Source organism: Stegodyphus dumicola, chromosome 10 (assembly GCF_044657685.1).
Source record: "Stegodyphus dumicola isolate Sdum_Otavi_A_Nest chromosome 10, ASM4465768v1".
NCBI lineage: Eukaryota > Metazoa > Arthropoda > Arachnida > Araneae > Eresidae > Stegodyphus > Stegodyphus dumicola.
In genome coordinates this window covers 161,036,361-161,050,816 of record NC_140777.1, presented here as the reverse complement: position 1 = coordinate 161,050,816, position 14,456 = coordinate 161,036,361, and the positions used below count along the sequence as shown (strand labels likewise).

At 31.0% G+C, this 14,456-nt stretch overlaps 1 protein-coding gene across 10 annotated transcripts in view; it reads right to left on the bottom strand.

Moving 5' to 3' along the window:
- The window catches only part of LOC118187598 (putative ATP-dependent RNA helicase TDRD12), a 342,589-nt gene that overhangs the window by 292,444 nt on the left and 35,689 nt on the right, over positions 1-14,456 (bottom strand). For all 10 annotated transcript variants that reach the window (XR_015043602.1, XR_015043603.1, XR_015043601.1 and 7 more), the window contains exon 6: positions 13,854-13,973. Coding sequence is in view for 6 of the 10 variants with exons in the window: in XM_085825776.1 (XP_085681902.1) it covers positions 13,854-13,973 (120 nt within the window). In the remaining 4 variants the exon portion in view is untranslated. The remainder of the gene's footprint in view (positions 1-13,853; positions 13,974-14,456) is intronic.

The following is a 14,456-nucleotide window of genomic DNA, read 5'->3' as shown; positions in this document are numbered from 1 at the left end:
ATCTCTAGTTTTGTCAAACAGTAGAATTCTTTTTTAGTTACTTATTTAAAAAACAAGATAGTTGATGGTATTTTATTTTGCGAATGATTAGTTTTATTAAGAGTAAGGCATTTTGGATAAATCCGAGTTTTCAATTTTATAAAAATTATTAAATGTAATAATATCATCTATATATCTGTCGGTGTGTGTGTAGTAATTTAAATCTTCTTATAAATGTTTTTGGAAGGTAAATTCTTTGGTGAATAAAAAAGATATTACAGACGGAAGTATCGAATGTACACCCATTGGGATAACTTTGATTTGCTTAAAAAGTTGATTTTAAAATTTAATGCAGTTATGAAAAATGGTGCATTATAGGTAGGTGAACATAGCAGAAAAGAATTTAGGCAGATCTAGTATACTGGTACAGATTTCTTCTAATGAAAGTGATGTATACAAGTTCTCAAAGTCATAGCAATTGATGTTTTGTATGTCGATAGACTGAACGGTATTAATGACAGGAGTGTGATTTTGGATAATCCAACAATATTTATGATCAATGTTACACGTATTGAAAATAATTTTACAAATTTTTTTAAGTTGAAATGCAAAATAATAGTCTACACTTTTCTTGCAGTTATTAGTGCCATTTACCATGAATCTGAATTTTAATGGTGTTTTATGGAATTTGGGAAGAGCATATAGGTTTGTAAATCTGTTGTACCTTAGTTATGTTAGGTTATTTAATTATGGCAAAACCTCGAGGGCTATCTGCCTAAGGGGAGGGATGCTTTCACGGAGGACTTTCTAAGGGAAACTAGCTCGTACATGGGGAAAACCATGAAAACACCCATGCAGCCAGCCCGTTCGCGGGATTCGAACCTCGGACTGAACTACCAGTGTTCAGCGACTTTACCGCTCGGCCGCTGATGGGCCCTGTTGTACCTTGGATTTAAAGAAATATTGAGTTTTTTTTATGAAAATTTTTATTTATGTTAATTATAGATGTTTCTGTATTGTTTGCTAATTGATCAGTAGTTGTGTTGGAAAGCTCTTTATTAATAATTGTTGGGTAGAATTGTTTTCATATAATGCTAAAGTTATTTGCTTTATCTATTCTGGTAATATTGAAAAGCTGTTTTAAATTTTTAATATCAGACAGTAGTTGTGACCAAATAAACTTAAAGCATCTAAAGTTAAAAGTAAATTGGAGTCAAAGGACATCAGCAATTTCATCCTTAAAGGGGTTAAACATAAAATCAAAACATTTCAAAATAAAAATGATCATAGTAGTACAAACTCAAATACTAAAAATGCAAAAAGGAATAATATATACAAGTTAATAAAAATATGAAAATCAATCTCCCTTTATTGAAACTTTAATTCAGCACTCATCAGAGAAAATGAATTAAATCTTCATAAAAGTTGATTAATATGCCTTGAAAAAAGGTTTTGTTCTCCCAGTAAATTTGAGATTAAAAATTGAAAAAAAGAAAAAAATTTATATTGCATAAAAACTCATATAAAACCGAAAAAAATAAGAATTTCAAATGTACCAGGATTTTCCCTACACGCCTTCGAAACACTTGGAAAAAAGAATAAAATATAACATTATTTCAAATTTACTAAAAAACCAAAACATTACATATTGTAAAATAACCATTCGACCATTTCTGAGAAATCACCTTGCTTTGGACTCCAGTTTACTTTTAACTTTATATGTTTTGAGTTTATTTTACTTCAATCCTGCAGCTATAGCACAGGACGCTTTTATTTTTGCCTCTTATTATTGCCTCTTGCTTTTTATTAAATTTCTTTATGTATTTATATATATATATACATATTTACTATGATTTAGGGCTTTAAAATTTTAATATTTATAACAAATTCTAAAGAAATTTTTTTTCAGGAGGTGTCATGGCATTGAAATAATGGAATACTAATCCTGAATTCTTAAAAAATCCTCCAACGAAGGCATCCCTCCTTTTAGGCAGTTAGCCCTAATATGCTTTACATTAGTCAAATAAGCCAAAGCATACTGTTGCTGTAAAAAAAATATTGCATTCATCTTAAATAATTTCGACTGCAAACATTATATTTGTTACTACGGAAAGAATTTATTTTTGTGTAAAATTCTCAATGCTTGAATTTTTATAATACACAGAAACAGAGATAAAAGAAACTAAAAAGATATTCATAATTTACTAGGGTATCTAAACAATATAATCATTGTTAAATAGATTTTTAATAAGAATATTTTGGAAAAAATAAATTATTAATGTACACTTCTACGTCGTTCTTCCTAAGAAGCTTGTTTGTTTTAATTGAAAAAGATGAAACATTCTTGAATCATCTGACTAAGAAGTGGAATGCTTTCGTGAAAGATTCTGAAAGGAAACTTGGCTCATAATTGTATTTCACACAGAGAAATCCTAAAAAGTTCCTATGTAGCCAGGCTGTATGCCATGATTCAAATTCGTATCGAAGGATCAGGTTTTGTTGTCTTATCTGTCGGCTATCAGAAGATAAAGTTTCGTAGAAAACTACAAAAATCGAGTCATTAAAGAATTTGCTATTACATTGCATCAGATAAATAATTTGCATGCCACATAGATTTAAAAATTCTAACATAGCATGCAAAGTCACATTTTCCTAAATAGATATGGGTGAGCCAATGGTCGAGCATAATATCGTTGAACACTGGTAGTTTGACCCAGACTCAAGTTCTGGCTAACAGGTTGACTGCGTGGACGCTTCGGTGGTTTTCCTTCTGTGTAACTTCAATACCAGCCAATTTCCCTTGGGAGGTTCTCCATGAAGACATACTTTCATTAGTAAGATAACACTTTCTTGCTTTGCCGGAATCAAATAAACTAAACCTAAAACTGTCATATGTTTTGCCACCTTTTTAAAGGAAGTTTCACATTCAACATCCCTAACAGTAACGAGATAATTTTACTTCTTCACATACGCCCTATTGACATATTTTACACGTTCAAATATTCAAGAGGATAATTATAGCTCTATTTTGGCTGATCATAGAATAGACAGAAATAGATAATAGAACAGATGGAAATAGATGATAGAAATGGATCTTTATGTAGATCTTGTGCAGTTGTTATATTCTGTTTTAACTGACTGCTTATAAATACATTTAGATAGCATGCCTTTAAGAATGAATATCAAATTTATGTATAGAAATATTGCTTTAGATGAATTTTAAAATGAATATTACAAAAAACATTTTTCAGAAAGACAGTTTAAGGTGGAAATTATTATGTGATACTCATTTCAAAACAATACTTTCCTCCTTAAAGTTATAAGATATTTTCACCTTCCTTTCTGCATGCCTTCATGGTGTAATATAGCGCATTCGGTGCATATTTGAGAAGTCCAAGATTCGAGTCCCGGCTAGGGCTTTGCTCATTTTTTATGTGTCTCCTCCACAAATAACAGGGTTCATAGCCACATTTTAGTAAAAAAAAATAAGCACCTATAAACACTTTTCAAGCACATTTTAAGAAAAAAAATAAGCACCTGTCTATTTACATTATACAGAACTGCATAACCTTAAAAATTAGACTTGTAATTTAAAATATGAGAAATGCAGTATTTATTAAAAGAGAATCTGCATTACCTCAACCATGGAAAATAATTACTCTTTTTTTAAATTTTAAATAACAGTTCAATTTACAGAACTAGTTTACAATGAGAGAAAAAAACTATGCAGAACTAAACTATATTACAAGATTTAATGATGAAATTTCAGTTCAAAATAGAGAAAATAAATAATAATAAGGCATATTTATTGTATTCGCTTGGAATCTAATAATAAATACAATTTATTTTTCCACTCATATTGATATTTAAATAAATTAAATCTAAATTCTGAAGATTTTCTAAATTTTCATTCTATATCAGTTTTCCATTAACAGATATTGCAAGCAAAGTAATTTAAGTAAAAAAGAAGAACATTTTTGAAATCAGAAGACAGAAATTTGCTTCATGCAGTCATCCTTTAACAGTAAAATATTAACTAACTAACCCCGCACACTTGGAAATTGGCGAATATTCGGACAGTCGATCGTAACTTGAAAAAGAGGAGTGGAGAGGGGGTAGACTGTAGCCGGTCTTTAGATTTTTCCGCTAAATAAATGCTTTTGACATTTCGATATGTACATCATACAAAAATAAACCAATGGAACTGAAAAATATTCTGCTTAGCATAACCTGCTCTTTTAAGTGTTCATAAACAAATCTCAGACAGAACATCAAAATTAATTATCTCTGCAAAAGATCGCAAACGTTATTGCGCAATACGTGTGCCGTAATTCTTCCCTACGTGATATTACGCAATCGGAATCAACAGCTGCCGGTATTGGGATATTAAAGAACTAAATAACAGGGATGTTTTTCATTCTAATTTTCAACAAACGGCGTTAAATTTCTGGAATAGAATCATTCTTCGCTTGAGTTGGTAGACCGCAGAACTTTTAGTCCTATTCAATCCAGATTGGCAAGTGACAAAAAAAAAAAAAAAAAAAGGAAAAGTCCGTTGTTTGTTTTGCAGCGAACTCTAACAGTTTTAATATTTGAGATTTTGCGGAGAAGGGGAGAACATCCCAATCTTCGTACTGTATAATGTATTGGACAAAAAAATGAAATCATTTTGACTATTCGATTACTTTCCCTTTATTTAAGCCATTCTGAATATTATTCCTTAGAAAGATAATCTGTGTTAAAACACTACCATTTTTGGAAGTTTACTATACTTCAGCAGTTACTGCGACTTGTTATTATAAACATTCATTCATATGCTCTAATATAAGCATAATGATCATAATAAACACGAATATGAACTAACCAAGCGGAACGAGAATGCAAATTATTAAGATCTTGATAGAAATTCAAACGTGTGTAGTATTTGGGTGGGAGGAAAAGAATGCCGAATGTACGGGAATTTTCTACTGCTTTCACAATTCTTTGACCAATAGAACGACGGGCACCTGTCTGTACTCTTCGTGCACACCAAAGGTTATGTTAATGTAGAGAAAGGGGTTATTTACTTTCGATTTTGGTATGTGGAAAAATTGCGCATTCATTTAAAAAAAAGCACTAAAAGCAAAAAATAAGCACTAAAAACAAAAAACAAAAATAATAATAATAAGGGCTTTAAAGAAAAAATAAGCACTTATAAGAACTTATAAGGACTGCTACGAACCCTGTGCAATCTTTAAAGAAAAATATGAAGCTTGTTAATAACAGCTTTTTCTTTACATTTCTGAATACAATTAGTGGGAGGTGAATTAAGTTCTCTTTTAATTAGAGAAAAATAAAACCTTTTGCAGATGATGCTGAAATAATCCTGGCTTTGTCAATTTTTCATAATGGTGAATTTTGTCTTGAGCTAATACATGTTCTTTTTTAAAATGCTCCAAGTTCTCATTTCTTTAAAACTATGAATACTATTTAGTGCAATTTTGATTCTTTTCAGAATTTCTAGCTTCCATTTCATAAAGGGAAACTAAGTTGAAAACTAAGCTTAAGTTGGAATCCAAAATGAAGTTATCAAATTTTTTCGGCATATTGAACTTTTCTGACTGGCTTAGCTCCTTTTTTCATGAGTTGTAGTAGGTCATGATCATTAACTATTTCTAGATCACCAATGCTTATGTAATCATGGTAAGAATCTACACAAGAAGCACACTATGGATCTTTAAAAAATCAGGATGCTTCATTATCATCAACATGATTCAACACATTATTAACAGCATTCTACTCAGTTACTTAAGTGTTCTAGCACATTTAAAGCAGACCTGTGTTTTCAATTCTCTTGTCCAAAATAGACCTTGGAACTTCACAAAAAATTAATATTATCATAGCGAGGATGCATAAATGCCAATTTACAGAAAATCTTGGAAGTTATCTTTTGGCTATAATTAAATTTTTTTTTGACAAAGTCTCGAACAAGGTTTTTTTATTATAGAAATTCCATTAAAGGTATTTTTAAAGTAATTTTGCAGCAACAACAATTGATTGTTGGTAAAAATAACTGCTTAACAAGATTTTTAGCATATCCTGTAGCATTAAATAAATCTTTGAAAAGAAGTTACGGTGCATTAACTTTACTGGCATTTGTCCGTGCTTTTATTTCCTCCTCTAGTTCCTTTAATAGTTTTGTTGATGAAAATACCAAATTGTTCATAAACTGTAGTATTAAGTAATTAAACTGTAGTACTTGGAATAAGAATTATTAATATAAGAATTAAGACCATAATGGTAGAGAGTTCTGTTGCAAGGGAGAAAGGAATGAGCAATCCACATTGCTTATGGCAAATTTATATCCTTGCCATGTAGTACTGGTAAAAAAAAATCTGAATTTAAAAAAAAAAAAAAAAAAAAAAAAAAAACCTTTAAAAATTAATTTGGTAAAGATTAACAAAAATGAAAATTAACTAGCAAATGTTACACTAAATGTTTGCGAAAAAGGCAACACCATGAAGAGATTGTCGGAAATGAATGAAACTTATTCCACATGTTACTGATAGTGGTACAAATAAACAATCAAATTTACATTTAAAAAAAAAAAGAATGTTGGAAATCATTACTTCATGTATCTACCACACTGAGCGATGAGAACCTGTACATGTCATGGCATTGAATCATACAAGTTCTGAATGTAACCCTGGGGAATGGTGTTCCATATGGTCTCAACTTGATGCTAAATTTCAGACTTAGTGTGTGTTTCCCACCAGCTGTACAAGCAAGTCACCGACTAATGAAATCCTAGACATGCTCAATGGGCAATATATCTGGGGAATAAGCAAGCCATGGAAGAAATGAAACCTGTTATACCCTAAAGAAGGCTTGTGAAGTTTGTGCATGGGCATAATCCTGCTCAAATACAACACACGGAATGCATCAAAGAATGGGGAGGACCTCTGGATCCACAGCTTCCCTTATGTAGTGATCACTGTTGAGGTTGCCGACAATCTGCACTAGATGCGATCAACAATTATACCAAATACCTCCCCATGCCATGATACCAGGCATTTGTGCAGTATGACGATGGCTAACACGCTGTGGGAGCAGATGTTCGTCACTGTAACGTCTATTAACGTTTATTAATTCAGTGCCTCGGATAATTCTAAGCTTACGGGAACAGAATAAACCTACCCAGAATAGGTGGATTATCATAAGAAGACTCTACCTTCTCTTGATTAATATAAGAGTCTGAAGATAATAATACAGCTTGTTCCACTTTTTAATTATTCCTACCACTGCATTTTAATTTATATGAAATAGCAAATATTACTGACTCCTTTTTCTAGTTTTAATTTAAAAAAAAAAAAAATTAAGTTTACTCAATTTATAATTTGCAATACTATTAACTTGCTTAATTATAAATATATTGTTTATTTTGCTAGTTTAGTTTTATATCAATATGTATGTATGTGTGTGTGTATATATATATATATATATTAACAAAAATGTATATAAAAGCAAACTTAAAGTTAAAATAACTTTTTATTTTAACTTTAAATTTGCTTTTATATACATGTTTGTTAAAATTTAAATTTCATTCCTTGCAGCAACGGCGCAAAGAATTAATTAAATTTGTATTTATTCAATTTATATATATATATATATATATATACCAAACAAATCTATTTGGTGATAGTTTAAGTAAAATAATGAAAAACAGGACATTCTGTATGTTATCAGGAAGAAATTCTAATGTACAACATTTTTCAAAAATATTAGAAAAGATAGAAAAAATATTAGAATAGATAGATAGAGATAAATAAAACAGCCATCTCAGCAAATAGTAGTAAACAGAGCTTCTTTTTATGTTAGGAAAAATAAAAGTATGTTATTTTAACAAGTAATATAGATATTTGGACATTTTAGAAAAATTATGTGTTATCCAAGTAATAGTTTAAAGGGGTATGACTGTATGAATTTCTGCAAATTTTTTCATCATAAAACAAATAAATTATGTACCAAACACTATTTCAGTACTTGAATAGAGTTGATATTTTTAATAATAACCTCTAATGTCCTACAGAGAAAGAATATTACAATGTGTGGTCACTATAATGAAATGGATCTCTGCTATTTTCAGATGGGCCTCTTCACGTCATCGTAATGGAGTGATCACTTGTCTCTATGGCACGTGCACTTTACAGATTAAAACATGAAATGGCATTCCAATGTTAATTATAATAAAAATTAATATAAATAATTTATTTTAATTACCTCATTAATATGATTCTTACAATAAGAAGCAGAATAAAAAAAGTTTAAAAAAAATTATATTTTATTTTTTATTACAATAATTAAGGCATTTGCACATTAACTAATATGTATGATTTTTAGAGATAATTTGCCAGTAATGGTACCATGATATTTTCATATTACACAACTTATCAATAAATATTTTAGAAAGTATTTTCTCACTTCTTCCAACATGCCTTCATGGTGTAGCAGTTATCACACTTGGCATGTATTCGAGAGGTCCAGGTTCGAAACCCGGTGAGGGCATTGCACATTTTTCAAGTCTTCTGCTTCAAATAATGTAGTGACTCTTCAGTATTGCCCGAACTAAAAGGTGGTGGATGATGATTCTTCACCACCAGGATTTGGCGATCAAGTTTATATCGCAAAAGGATGCATTTTACCTCTAAAAATTTGGCAACATAAGCTTGCAAAAATTTACACAACTGATTAAAAATTTCAAGACCATAAACCAGTCAAAATTTGAGAGCTGTCTTTGCATCATTCAAAGCAACAACAAAATGATACATACTTACGGACTAAGAACAATAACTTAATCAAATCATTACCTTAATAATATAAACCCAGAAACACTGCATACCTGCCAACCTCTAAAGATAAAAATTCAAAAGATTTCTCCCCCAAATTCAGAAGATTTCTCCAAAATTCAGAAGAACACGAATTAATATCATGCTTTGATATTAAAAAAATAACAATTTATACAAATAGAAAAAAGAAAATTGTACTTACATTAGTAAATCTCAATTAAGTAGTTAACTAAAAAAAGTTATTAGGAAACAAAAAACAAGAACTTAATGCTACACAAAAAAATTATTGCAATGAATTTAGAGTGCATTTTTTGGCTTTAGCCAAAAATTCTTTGGAAAATTTCCTGTCATAACAATTAGTTTCCTCATAACATTTAGCAATTAAAATGTTTTTCAGAGTTTTTGGTGAAACTGAAAAACGAAACATAGTTTTGTTTTTCTTCACAACACTGAAGACTCGCACTCAGCGTTACTGTGTGGAATTACGAGAATAGCACATAAAACTCTTGCTAGTCTATCATATTTTGGTGTTCCATCAGCTCTTTTTATTCTTTTTAAGGTACCAATGAGGACATCAAGTCTATCTTCTCCAGAACAGTGCTTAGCGGCACGTTGTGTTCTATGAGGAATGCAGTAAACAAACACTCTGCCAAAATGACATCGGCATCCCAATTCGTAGCCGAATTTGAAAAAAAAAAAATCATCCACTTTCTTTGACGTTGTTGAAGCCGAAGAATTAACTTCATGCTTTTTAGACTTAACATGCTTCACAATGTCGCTTCTTCCACCGTGACTTATTATCAAGTCGCACACGTTACAAAATGCATAGTTATTTCCTTCGAAGGATTCTTTAATTGTTGGAAATACGGCTTTGTAGGCAGGCCGAAAATATTGAGAATACGATTTTTTTGAACTCATTTCGTAACAACGACGTGTTAAGAAAATTCGTAGCACGTACAAAGAAAAAAAAACAGAAAGCGACAATCCACACTCGCTGAGTAATTCTCTTGCTGCTGAAGCGAACACGCAAAAAATAATCTGGCGCCCACAAAAAAAAAAAGAGTGGGAGAAACAAGTTCAGCGCATTGGATTGGCTGGTTAAGCGGCGAGTTGGGAGAAACCGCAGGTTACTGGATTCGAAGTAGTCGGTAGTTGGCGGTAAAACACGATGCAATTGGCAAAAATCGCTGAATTGGCGAAAAATTCTAAAATTTTAACAAAAATCACTAAAAACACTTGAAAAAGGGAAAAAATTGTAAAAAATGGATTAAGATCGTAAAATCGTAAAGACAAACGCATTTTCGTAAAAATTACGAAAAATTCGTAAAAGTTGGCACGTATGACACTGTAATAATATACATCCGGATACACAAAATAGAGGCCCCCAAGCGGTAAAAGCTGCTGGACACTGGTAGTTCAATCCGAAGTTCGAGTCGCGGCGAACGGGCTGGCTGCATGGCTGTTTTCATAGTTTTCCCCATTGTAATGTGAATAAGAGCCAATTTCCCTTAAAAAGACCTCCATGGGGCATCCCTCCCTTTCTGTGTAGTGCCTAAGGGCGGAGCTCGTAATAATAATAAGGATACACAAAATAAAAAAAATTCTGATACAATAGTTTGATGTATCACTTATGCAGTATAAAGTTTGAAAGACGCAATATCCAGAATCCATCCAATATCTGGAATGATCTAAAATCTGAACATCTGTATCACCAACAACCCTTATTTACTTTTCTCAGAGAATTTTTAATGTTTTATACTAACAAATTTGATATTTTTCAAAAAAGTGTGGAAAATCCCGCTTCTGAATTTCACCATAGCACTGACACCCATCTGGAAAATCATTATTTATTATTTTTTGCTTTCATCACTGCATGACTATCAACAAACTGCAGCTTGAGAAATGACTCGCATGGCAATGTGTAGACATTTTTTTTTTAATATTATTAACTGAATACCAAGGATCATGGTAATTTTTTATGTTGGCATTACACATTACACTTGACAATGATTCCAAACTTCCAGCAAACAATGCTGCAAAATACTGTTGGGGTGAAATTTAACAGAAATTTTTTTTATGCATAAAAAATAGATTCTGTAAATTATATTCAGGTCAAAGATCATGTTTAGTGCTGCCTGAAATGAGTTTAACTCATTTGTTATTCAGATAAGCCGAGGACCAGCGCCAGAGCTAGTGCAGCTGAATTTATGGAAGACAAAAGTTTCAAAATTTGGAAAAGCACAGAGCAACAAAATTAAGGGGTGGAATAACTGGGGTGTTTTTCATTCTAATTTTTCAACAAACGGCGTTAAATTTCCAGAATAGAATCATTCTTCGTTTGGGTTGGTAGACCTCAGAACTTTTAGTCCTATTCAATCCTGATTGGAAAGTGACAAAAAAAAAAAAAAAAAATGGTCCGTTGCTTGTTTTGCAGTGAACTGTAACAGTTTCAGTATTCAAGATTTTGCGGAGAAAGGGATACCTCCCAACCTTCGTCCTGTACAATGTATTGGCCAAAAAAATTAAATTATTTTGACTATTCGATTACTTTCCCTTTATTTAAGCCATTCCGAATATTATTCCTTAGAAAGCTAATCTGTGTTAAAACACAACCATTTTTGGAAGTTTACTATACTTCAGCAGTTACTGCAACTGTGCTATTATAAACATTCATACAAATACTCATAATATAAGCATAACGATCATAATAAACACGAATATGAACTGACCAAGCGGAACGAGAATGCAAATTTTTAAGATCTTGATAGAAATTCAAACGTGTGTAGTATTTGGGTGGAAGGAAAAGAATGTCAAATGTACTGGAATTTTCTACTGCTTTTGCAATTCTTTGACCAATAGAACGATGGGCACCTGTCTGTACTCTTCGTGCACACCAAAGGTTATATTAATGCAGAGAAATGGGGAAAAGCTATTTCCGACAATATGATTCACTATCTGACATTCCTTATTAGGAAGAAAAGTTGTTTATTTAGTTTCGACTTTGGTACAGGGAAAAATAGCACGTTCATTAAAAAAAAAAAAAAAAAAAAAAAAGCACTAAAAACAAAAAATAAGGGCTTTAAAGAAAAAGTAAGCACCTATAAGGGCCTTTACATTTTATTTTCAAATATAAGGACTTATAAGCACTTATAAGGACCGCTACGAACCTTGAATAACCTAATGTTCTAAAGTGGCGTCCGAATTTAAAAAAAAGGGGGGATTTATGATGATTTTTCACCACCAGGATTTGGCAGTTGGGCCTCCTAATCTCCAGTCGGCCTTTAAAAGGCAGAGTACATAAGGTATTTTCTAACTGCTCACTACATCCTTTGTGGTGTAATGGTCGCACCCCCATGGTAGTGCGTATTCAAGAGGTCCAGGTTCAATTCCCGGTGAGGGCATTGCTCATTTTTCACGTCCTTAGCATCTAACCTAATCACTCTACAAATTGTCTTTCTGAAAATAATATCTGGTCTCATATATAATATTTTAAAAAAGGGATTTAAAGAAAATTTAATCACTTATTCTTTAAATTTTGCTTTAAAAAAGTGTACTTAATGTGTTTCTCTTCAAGGTATGCTATTTAGATTACTTCTTATCTTTCTTGTAAAATATTTACACACAAATAAAGCTCATATATTTGAGATCGTTTGATATTCAAACCATATATTTATTTATTTTGAAACATGTTAAAAATCTGATGCGGACACCACGACTTCCTTGTACGCCAAATAAACGCATTTTTTGCTAAACTTCATTTAAACCTATTTCGTTTGAAAATGAGATATGATCTTCCTTTCCAAAATGCCCCTTTGGCACTGCCGATTGCAATAAAAGGAGAGGTGCACAATTAGATGTTATACCAATCCCATACAGATACATTCAACATTCTACAGTTAACCGTTTTTTAGTTATGTGACATACATGCAAACATACATACGGGCACATGTCGCACTAAAACTAGTCATAAGTTCCCAAATATAAAATTTCAACATTTTATGGTGAAGTTATGCGACATACGTACGTGTAAACGTCATGATGGAACTAATCAAAATGGAAATTTCCTTTGAAATATGAAAAATCAAAATTTTTCGCAATTATAATACTTTATTTATTTCTCACAAGTCAAAACAGAGTCATAAATAAATAACTACTAATAAATTTATGATGCAAGCTAAAGAATTATTTAAACCTAATACTTTAAACTGTAATAAACTTAAAATATTTGAAAATTAAATACAAACATAATACTAAAATAAGTTGCAAATAATTTGCATTCGAAAAATTGGAGCACGAGAGAAAAAAATTCTCACAAATTCCCTTCATATATTAAAAAGTATTTTCTCAGAAAATGAAATCTTTTACTGATGTATATTGACTAACTTTCTGTATTCGGCACATAACCTGATTAAGGTATGAGTAATATACAGCATATGTGTTAGTATGCAAACTATAGCATAGCCAAATAGGAGATAAAATAACATTTTAGCAACCAAACCTGTGGCGAAGATACCATAGGGAGAAAAACTAATTTCACTCGCTAAATTCAACAGAGGGGAGAATTAGCTTAATTATATCCACACGGTAAGGTGGGGCCGCTCTTGAAGTAGTTTGAGTCAAAATACTTGCTGTTTTTTCGACAGACCTGGTGAGCACACACGATTATTTCTTATGCCGTTTACTGAAAAAGCCGAACTACTCAAAGGGTTAAGATAACCAGTTAACTGAAAAGCACCCATTTTTTAATATTATTGAAATTGTAAATGTACAACAATAACAAAAACTACTAAAAATATTTCATTTTTCCTAACTATGCCTTTAATATATTAATAATAAATTTTAATATGCTTATGCAATTTCTTTAAAAAATTCTCCTGACAAATAAATATAAACATTTTATTTCATAGTAAGTGTAAGCAACGAAAAGTACATTACACAAAAACTCACTTAAGCAAAACTTCACTCCTAATTCTACAAATTCTATAAATTACATAGCTATTATAATAGTAAAGCAGACAAAAAATACACAATTTAAATATTTTATCTTACCCATAAGAAACATTTAAATCTTCTGAATCTAGTAGCAGACCCGCTGGTTCAATGCCCAATAGCTTAAAATCGACTGCTTGAAAAGGATGAGTTAAGAAGTCTTTGTGAGCTTCATATAAGCTAAAAAATATTATAATAAATTTTAAAGACAATTCAGATTTAAATTACATTTAACAGGGTTCGTACGCATTTCTGCACAAGGAAATTAAGGACTTTTAAGGACAATTAATGAAAAAAATTAAGGACCTATGAGCAAATGGGAACTGAATAAATTCAATTAAAAATATATCTATGCCTGTATGTGAGTAGCTTGCATTATTATTAAACATAACTTCATTCACATAATTATTAATATTTTAAGAATAAAATTAATTTTATGAAATTTATCAAGTAGCATTAAATATTTTACACTCATAATAACTCGAAATATCTGAAAGACGATAAGTGACATTTTAGTTATATTTTACTAACAGCTTTTTTTTTTTTTTTTTTTTTTATTTTTCTTTTTTTCACATGCTTGCTCAGTCTAGAGGTTTAGTAAATACTAAGTACATTTTATGTCAAGCAGCATAGGTTAAAATGAGCATTAAAATCATAATCAGC